Source organism: Antrostomus carolinensis, unplaced genomic scaffold (assembly GCF_000700745.2).
Source record: "Antrostomus carolinensis isolate BGI_N321 unplaced genomic scaffold, ASM70074v2 scaffold31538, whole genome shotgun sequence".
NCBI classification, from domain to species: Eukaryota; Metazoa; Chordata; class Aves; order Caprimulgiformes; family Caprimulgidae; genus Antrostomus; species Antrostomus carolinensis.
Window position 1 is genome coordinate 1 of NW_010331416.1, and position 9,860 is coordinate 9,860.

Sequence of the window (9,860 nt, forward strand, 5' to 3'; positions counted from 1 at the left end):
TCCCTGACATTCTGTGATTCTGTGAAAAGCATTTATACAGATACACGTATTTCTGTAGATCAGCTGTAAATTGTAGTACATGGTGAGTTACACTACAGTGGTGACTCACTTTTCAACATGGTCCATACTGATGCAGCTGGCACTGAAATTAATTCGAACTCATTTACCCTGCAGTGCACTTTCCTGAAGTACCAGATTGTTTTAAAAATGACATTTACTTTGCATCAAAGTTGTTAGCTAAAAAGCCAGAGCATTTTCCACAGACAGGTGCTGTTAAATGTAACTGGATATTGTGCTTTTACACGCAATTGCCAATCTACTGAACATGTAACTCGATGACAGGACTTTCAAGCCAGCTAAGTTGCACATGCCAAGTTTCAACAATTTTAATGGATTGTGAGAAATACCTTTCATTTCCAACTGTGCAGTCAGCACTCTCCTGCTAGTTATGCCTCACATACGTGTTTTCTCATAGCACAACAAGCTCTTTTGAAACTGCCCCATCCCGAGGGCCAAAGCAGCTAAATGTGCCAGCTAAATTCCTCTCCTCAGACTAGCTTCCTTACTTACACATTAAAAAAAAAAGAAATCCAAACCACTTATTCACTAAGGTCAGCAGTTCTTAGGGCTAAAGCAAGACGAAGTCACACAGGTATTCTAATTGCTGTTGCTTTTATGAGTTACATTTATTAAAATACGGCACTCTCTCAATACCCAGTTCTGCCCTGCTACTCAAGCTGACATTGTGGAGTACAGTCTTGCCCAAACTGACAGATTCTTGTTGGATCTCATGCAGAATTTAGTCTTTATATTAAAACAACCACTGTCAGCATTGTTCTCCCAGCTTCAGGTTAGGGTTGCCCTTCAGTCTTTGAAAGTGAGCATTTTTAGGTCACCGTAGCTACATCCAAATAGTAATTTTTGGTCTTTCCCAAACAGTACTCCACAAAGTTTTCCACTGAAAATGCAGATTGCTGTATTGGGAGCTTACGCCTACTAACATCAGATTGCCTTTCTTACTTAACTTTTATAGTCCTTTGTTTTATGGTCTACAAACACACTAGGTTGCACTAAGCAGACAAAACCCACTGACTGAAATGCGTGATCAAGAATAACAAAAGTATGGTTTTTACATTGTTGTAATTTGAACAATGAAAAGAAATGCACGCGTTTACTTAATTTATATTACTTTATATAACACTTTTATAGTTAGCTAATATATAAATAAAAGAATGTCTCTCTTCCTTTCCAGAAGGGAGATTAACTATGATGCATCCAAAAGAAAATGAAGAGGATGATTCAGAAACATACTCTGCTGTTGCTGTTGATGAAGGCAGACTTGAGCCGAGATCAGATGATGAAGACACGTAAGTCAAGTACATCAAAAGAAAAATTCATGCAACTGACGCTTTTGTGAAATGACAGGCTGCATTGCCTAAAGCTTTCCTTCTGTTCTTTTAAATTCATAAACCAAGAAAACTTACTTGTTTTACAGAGTCTGCTAATTTAACTTTTAATTCTGTAATTTAATATGTCACATGCCAACGCTGTCATTAAAAATGTTATGCAGAAGTATTAGCATGGCTTTGCAGCTCCTGCTCTCTTACTTTATAAATAAAAGAAAACAATTCTCATGGAGGAATAAGAAACAATTCACATTATGTGTGTTGCTTGTATATTCTTTATAAAGTGTTTAAAAAAAATCTCAAAGACCTTGAAGGGAGAAAGGCTTGTAACAAAGATATATTTAATTAATATAATTATCTTGTTTAACAGAAATTTTGAAGATTCTGAAGATGAACTCAGACACGAGCTGGAGGAATCTCTGGAAAAACTGGCAACTTCTCCAGCAGAGAGAACCATGGAGTCTCCCATCCTTTCAATAAATAACGGTCAAACAGATGAAGAAAAGATGAGTTTACCTCACAAACTACAGGGAAAATCTGTTGATGATTTAGAAAATAACTATGGGTCATTTAATATTGACACATATAATGAAAAAGACAAGCAGGAAGCAAGAGCTACCTAGAACACCAGCACAGTTACTGTTTCAAACCTTTCATTTGCTTGAAATTTCAGCCACATCAGTAACAAAATTTAAGCACAGCTGACATTAAATGCCAAGTAAATAAATTGCTTTTTAACAGTGCTAGGCACTCAATTAAAATTAATCCAAGGTTGTTACAATTTTGTTTAAAAGGAAAAAAAAAAATCCGCTTTTCAGATGTCTAAATGTTGACAAATCCTCATCCAGACTGAAATGAACTTTCATCTTTATTATTCTGAACTACCTTGGACATCTCTGACAACACTTGCCTGAGGAAATTTCTGACTGCATACCATTTCTGTATCACCTAAGAAAGTCTCCTAGTCAGTACATTGTATTTCCTTAGCTCAATCAACTCCTTGTTTTAAGAACCAGTTCCAGCTTTTCATAATCTCTGTGTACTGCCAATAGAGCTTCATAATTCAGTTTCATTTCTACAGTACTGACCCTGCATAATGGCACCAATTGCTCAGCAGTTTTATGTAGGAGCAGTAAAAGGGGTTGTTAGCGTTGAGAATTGTGCATTCCCCAGTTCCTAATAAAACATGGAACAGTAGGTTCTTCCAACCATATTTTTTCATATACAAAATTTCATCTAATCCAGGTGAAGCTCAGAGGGGAAGCTTCATTCTGAAGTCCGATTTCAGTAGCTTTTTGCACTTCTCAGTTTGCTAAAATATAAAATACTGTTTTGATAGCTCAAAAAAGGACTGTAGGGTTTTCAATTTTTAATACAAAAGCAGATACCCAATTTTTGAACATTTTGTTCACTCTCTTCTCAGTTTTATAACAAGCAGTAGTTTAGGACTTTAATGTTCATGTTTATATAGCATTTAATGATGCCCTCTAATCTAGACCCTTCTATTCCCTAGGAACAGAAAACCTTTCAATAGAATAGGGTTGGAAAAACACCATTAAGTTGTCATACTATGAAAGGGCATGGGGAAATTGCTAATATAAGGGCCACAGACAAATGCAATTATTACACTTATTAAAAAGCAAGCTAGCAAAAACATTGTATGATTAACCTAAAGGTAATGAAATCTCCAGAACCACAATTAAAATCCCACATAGTAGAATTTTGCCACACAGTGAGCGACAGCAAGTTGAAAATGTGCTACAGATTCTGGAAAAAAGTCTTCTGGGTACACAAGCTATCAAATAAAAGCGCTGATTTTAAAAAGTGTGACTGGGTGAAGAGCCATGAAATGGGTGGAGGTGTCAATAAATAAAAGAACTTCCAGATGTAGTTCTGTTACCAAGGAAATATGATGGTTCTGTGAATCCAGAGGGTTTTGCAGTGCACTGCACTTATCATGTAGTCAACACAGAAAATTATCAGGAGTGTTTCTTTCCCAATAAAAAAATCTCTATTACATAAACCACATACCCTAACAGAAAGAAAAAAAGAAAATCTCTTTATTGAATGGGACCAAGGGATCATAGATTATATATATTTACAGGTGACACAGTCAAATATAAAAAGTTAATTTTATTCATATACATTTTTATTCATAAACATTTATTTAAATAATGGCTCCACAGATAACAGGAATGTATCTTCAAAGTGCTGGTCCGAAAACCTGTGCACAGAGCGACGAGCGTTTTCTCTGATCTCTAACCTTTCCTCTGGAGACAAAGAGAGGATGTAAGCCATCGTCTCGGCATACTTGTCCTCGTTTTCTGCTAGGAAGCCTGTAGCATGTCCTTCATAGGGTACCACAATATCTAATTTGGGGCCTCCAGAATTGTGAGCCAGGATAACTGTGCCGGCTGCCATGCATTCAACTACTCCTGTAAGAGATACAAAACATGCTGATATGAATGTGCACATCACGTACTTCGGCTTTCTGGAAGTTAAAACTGCAGTAAAATTCACACAGAATTGTAAGTTACTAGAGATCTCTGTTCTAGATCAGTTTGAAAAATACAGAGTAAAAGGTCTCATAAGAAAAACAAATTTAAGGTTTCCAGTCCTTAGGACTGAGGTGACAGTTTCCCTTAAACACATAAAATTGAAATTAGAAATTGGATATAATTGGCTAAAGTTGTGGTTCTTGTAACATATTTGATTTACCTGAGATACATTACATTGCCAGTATATACAGTGAAAACAAAGTCAGATATCGAAACAAATGTAAAGATAAACATGGAAGGTAGCTCTGTGACAGGACACTGCACGGTTCTGTTCTGCTCTGTAACAGAACACAACAGTTCTGTTCCGCTGTGCTCTGTGGCAGAACACTGCAACACCGCTTTTACGGTACGGTGGCAGCTGCAAAAAATAATAAAACATTAGAGCTGAGCCTAACTATTCATTTTCTCATGAAGGTTTTTAACACTGATAAAGACACTGAGAGAAAAGCTGACGAGGCACATTTCAATCAGATGATATTCAGAAGCTCAGTATTTTGCAGATTAACAAATCTTTATGTCTTTTGTCAACTCAGCAAGACAAAAACTAGTAAAAATTACCACTACATCTGTATTTTTGATGGAGGAAGTTTTAATGAAATGGGAATTTGATAGTAAGCTTTCCTCAGCCAAAAGCTGTGGCATAGGAATAGCACATACTGTATATATCAACTTCAGTTCTCCTCTGTGGTTCCAGAACAGACCTCAGAAACCACTTTAATTGCCGATTCTTCTCAGTTCTGGTTTGATTTTTAAAAAGTTTTCCTAGTTCAAAAACTGCCAACTATAAATAATTCTCCAAAGTTTTGCAATGTGTTTTTTTCAGGTAAAAAGCCATTGGAGAAGAAGGTGAAATCATAATGAAATTCCAAATCATAGCATCATTGTATCACTTTTAAAAATTTACTTAAACTGTTTTGTAGGGGAAAAAATATGAGAAACCATTATTTCCATGTTGTAGCAGTTGCTTCTGGGAGATGCTTCAGAGTAAGTTTTTTTATACCAAGTTCCTACAAAATGCTCCTCCTGATACTTAACTTGTATTCTAACAAAGTCTGATGGCATTAACTGCAGTTTAGTCACGTTATAGCCAAGTACAGCACCCATCTGCTTGGTGGCTAACTTACCCTGCTGTGGATTCATGGCAGGTGGGCAATGCTAGGTCCCCTTTCAAGGTCAGGACTCAACTAATCCCGACCAGCTGAGCCCGATACCTGACTTCTGTATGACAGCACACTGTGAACCAGGTCTGAGCTCCTCTGTGACGTTCTGCTCCGTGCTACAGCGACCGATTTAAGCACTTGATGTAATTGCCTCAGCCTTAAGTGCAATGAGATGACCAAGGGTACCTGGTGGTACCCACATGGGGCTTACAAATAAGAGACAGGATCTGTGGGAGACTCACACCTCTGAAACAGCAGCTAGAGCCCCGTGACATATAACAGACATTTCAAATGGCAGGTGAGACACGATCAAAATCTCTCCACATGGACGTCTACAGCTGAACCGTGTCTAAGCTCCCCTTGCAGTCAGTGGAGCCAACCAAGTGCTGGAACAGAACCTGCTGCCTTTTGAGGCTCTGTTGGGTATGGAGGCCATCTGTGTAAGGCTGACAAACATAACACAGGACCTTGGGGTGACCCGTGACGTTGCAGAGCAACAGCTGGAGGCTGGGCAGCACATCTTGGGCAGCACAGATGGGACTAGCTCTGTTTAGGTGACTAGGGAGCTGGGTCTCTTCAGCTTGGAGGAGACTGAGGGGAGACCTCATTAATGTTTATAAATATGTACAGGGCGAATGTCATGAGGATGGAGCCAGGCTCTTCTCAGTGATGTCCAATGGTAGGACAAGGGGCAATGGGTGTAAGCTGGAACACAGGAGGTTCTGCTTAAATTTCAGAAGGAACTTCTTTACTGTGAGGTGACGGAGCACTGGAACAGGCTGCTCAGGGAGGTTGTGGAGTCTCCTTCTCTGGAGACATTCAAAACCCGCCTGGACGCCTTCCTGTGTGATCTCATTTAGGTTCCTGCTCTGGCAGGGGGATTGGACTAGATGATCTTTCGAGGTCCCTTCCAATCCCTGACATTCTGTGATTCTGTGACTAGAGGATGCCCATAATTTAACAGTCTACATCTACAGTGCTTCAGCTTGCACTACAGTAGCACCTAGTGGTTCGTCACCTGAATTGGTCCTGCAGGCTCCAGCTCAGCTCCACTGCCTCCGAGGAGAACGGGAGTTGGACACCTGTTTGGCAGGCAGGCCTCTATGCTCAGACACCTACACTGAGGAGCCTTAACCATCAGCTGAAGCCCTCCCCACCTGTGTTGCCATGCGGGACAAATGGCTGGACAGTGAGGAAGGATACTGACCGATCCCAAAGTGCTCGTTCCACATGGTGTGCAGGCCGATGGTGGCCTCAGCCAGGTGTCTCTTTAGCTGCTCAAAGGGAATGTTTACTCTGAAGGTCACACTGTTACTAACTCCCAGCTCTTCACAGAGACGTTTCAGGTTATTTACACGCTCCTCGTCTTGCTGGTTACGACAGCCTCCAATTAAGATAAGCTTCACTGATGGCTGCTGCCCCAGCCTCCTCTCTTTCAGCAGCTTAGCAAAGGCTCTGATTTGCAAGGGATGATCTTTTTCAGGCCTGAACTGGCTGATGGAAACAATGGAATATTCAGTGGTGCTCTTTTCCTCTTCCAGCGGAATATCCAGGAAGGCCTGAACATCGCAGGGCGGATACACAACGCTAGTGCAAGCCCCAGCTCTCCAGAGGGAAAGGATGTGATTTAGCGTCCAAGAAGAATTAACCATAATCACATCACTGCAGGAACCAACCAATCCGTACATGAAAGCAAAGAAGTAGTAGTAGACAAGTTTAAATTTGCTGAAAAGAGGACTGTCTGTGATGAAGGTTGCGTTGTTAAACCTGGTATCCTGGTTCCTCACGACAGAAAGCATGTCGGTGCTGACAGTGGGATAATGGACATAGCAGCCAATGCGGCACCCTCCTAAATATTTGAAGAGGGGAAGCGTGAAGGCGTAACCCATTGAGTCAATATAAATATCGGGAACACACTTCAGAAGAGCTTCCCATCCCAGAAACACTGAACCTAAACTTTGTCCCAGCAAAGTGAAGTGAGGGTAAAGAGAAGCTTCCACAAGGTAGCGTTTTTCTAGAAATACAAACTTCACAGGATGAATTAATTTAATATTGAATCTTCTGAAAGCGCCTTCCACTATTTCTTCTCCAGTGGCATCTCTATCACCAGTGTAAACAACACACATGACATTTCTGTACCTGCAGGAGTAAAGAAAAAGAATTTCATACATCATTCGTATTTTTTAACATGAAACTAAAATATTATCCATTCAAAAAGTATGGCCTAGCTGAACTTAAATGTCTAGCCTAGCTCTGAAATGATTTTAACTAAATTATACTTTTCCTTCTACATTTTTTTCTGATCTGCAGAAAAACACATGGCTGAGGACTCAGGGAATATTTTATTATTAATATTATTATTATTATTATTTTATTACATAAAAGGAGTTCAGTATTACCCTACAGACACAAGAACACCTTGCCCTACATCAGGAGATGTCTGTCTAGTGCACAGCATGAGTAAAACGCAAAAGCCTGTCCAAGCCAGTGGATATGCCAATGCTAAATCCACTTTAGGTATTAACTTGTTTTGCCTCCTGCACCAAGAGGCAAGTACCCAGATTATCAGTCATCTCCTGAAGGGTTATGCCTATATAAAGTTCCACACCAGTAGTGGAAAAATGAGGGAGGAGGGGTTCTCCCATGGAAAGAAAGAAGTGGGAGATGCCACAGCAGGAAAGAGCAAAATCTGGGTAAAGGGATGAAGTGGAACAGTGCAACCAGGTGAAACTCAGATTTAAAAAAAAATGTAGGGCCAGGGGATTAATGATACCTATCTGAATATGTAAAATACCAAAATGTGCATAAATAATACCACCTGTCGCTGGGAATGAAACAGGTATTTGATAAACACGCACGCTTACTTTTTCTGGAGCGCTCTTACGGCACACCACAAGACTCTCTCCCCTCCGCCACCTGCATTGCAGTACGGGTGAAAAAAGGCAACCAGCAGTGGCCGCTTCCCATCTGTCCCCGCTGAGGTCAGCTGGTTTTTCCTTTGCTGTATCCAGAGCCGTATCCCCCACAGTAGCACCACCAGGCAGACACACAAAATTCCACTTAGAAATAACGCAGGGATTAACAGTGAGCACAGCAACCTGAAACAAGCCGGAAATTTCACAATATAACAGTGCTTTAAAGAAATATTACGTATGAAACTGAGAGAGAAGGGCTTATGGGTAGAGCTACAGGGAGTTCAACAATCTCTTGAGTTGTTCTAACCACAGAAATCATCAGTATCACAGAATCACAGAATGTCAGGGATTGGAAGGGACCTCGAAAGATCATCTAGTCCAATCCCCCTGCCAGAGCAGGAACCTAAATGAGATCACACAGGAAATTACACAGTATCTGTGTATCATTGCAACAATTATGGAAAAAATCACTATTGTGTATTGTTTAGCCAAAGATTTTTTTTTGTACTGTTATCTCACAAACATTTATTATTGTTTATTCATGCCATGTATCTGTATCTGTGTCCATGTGCTATATAAAGGTTGCTATGTGTGAGGAACTGCACTATAGACTCGTCTCAAAGATTGCTTGCAAGGACGGTCACAAGACCACCGGTTTCTGGGAACCCCGCTGTGTGAATGCGTCCTGCCCACAGGGGTGTTCTACCCGGACGTGCCCCTGCCCCAAGTTCTGGGGGGGCACGAAGAGACGTGCCATTGCTATGGAAACTACAGCCCTTGAAGGGGTATTTAAGGAGGACCGGCACGGGCAAACGGGGTCAGGACACCGATAGGAGAGGTGACAGAGACAGGAGAGAGACAGAGAGGATGACCGCCTGACCGCACCGCACCTCGCCACGCCGCATCACCGCTGGAACAAGCAACTGAGACCTCCTTGCCCACCCCTCACCGTCACCTCGCCGCTGGACCCGTGGTGGTGACTATTCCTGCTTCCCTATCCCGACTCCTTGCTTGATTTCCCATCTTTAAAAAAAATTCCTGCTGCCCTATCCCGACTCCTTGCTTGATTTCCCATCTTTCGTTCCATCCTGTCCTATTGCTATTATCTTCATTACTCTTCTTTTTGTAATAAAAGATGTTCTGGCAGTACGGCATGTGACCTCGTTTGTGTCTTAATCTCGCTCTTGGGATCGTATCGAAACCTTCCCCGACATCAATCAGATCGGGACATTTAAATGATCCCGACATCGGATCGGGACACTATGCCCTCAGCAATCTGGCAAAACACAACTAGCAAAGTGATTTCTACATTGATTTGTAAATTTTCTTTGGTCTGAGCTCCTGCTTGGCCTTAGTGTGAACTGCTTTGGTGCAGAGCTACCTGGGCCAGCCTGCAGCGCATAACCCAGAACCTGCATTTTCCATCCCCCTGAGATCTGAAGAGCTGTGGCAATTGCCCAGAAAAGCTCTGAGCAGTTCCTCTGTCCAGAGAGACCCGTTTCCTCAGGTCTCTGAAGGACCCTCAGGCAGGGGCGCTCCCTCTGCTCACCACCGCCTCCCTGCGCGGCTGGCCTGACCCAGGGCCGGGATGGTTTAGGTTTCTCACAGGACTCTCCTTTCGGCCTGTGGAGCTTCACAGGCGCCAGAGCCCGGATGCCGATGCTGCGCTACGCGGCATCATCCACACCACTGACTCGAGACTAAAGGGGCTGCGCCAGGTAAGGAAACACTTTCACTTTCGGGAGGAAGCGGAGGCAAAGCGCATTAACCCAGCCGGGGCCGGCGGCAGAGACAGAAGGAGCCGGGCAGGGACCCGCCCCC

The 9,860-nt window shown here is 42.1% G+C and overlaps 1 protein-coding gene across 1 annotated transcript; it reads right to left on the minus strand.

Moving 5' to 3' along the window:
- Nucleotides 1–3,443: 3,443 nt before the first annotated feature.
- Nucleotides 3,444–8,240, minus strand: ALG11 (ALG11 alpha-1,2-mannosyltransferase). The gene is made up of 3 exons (XM_029086283.1): nucleotides 7,989–8,240; nucleotides 6,332–7,263; nucleotides 3,444–3,841 (listed from the first exon to the last, which is right to left on the minus strand). Exons 2-3 carry the CDS (start codon nucleotides 7,248–7,250, stop codon nucleotides 3,570–3,572), a joined length of 1,191 nt encoding a protein of 396 aa, XP_028942116.1. The 5' UTR covers nucleotides 7,251–7,263; nucleotides 7,989–8,240; the 3' UTR covers nucleotides 3,444–3,569.
- Between the last annotated feature and the right edge of the window lie 1,620 nt (nucleotides 8,241–9,860).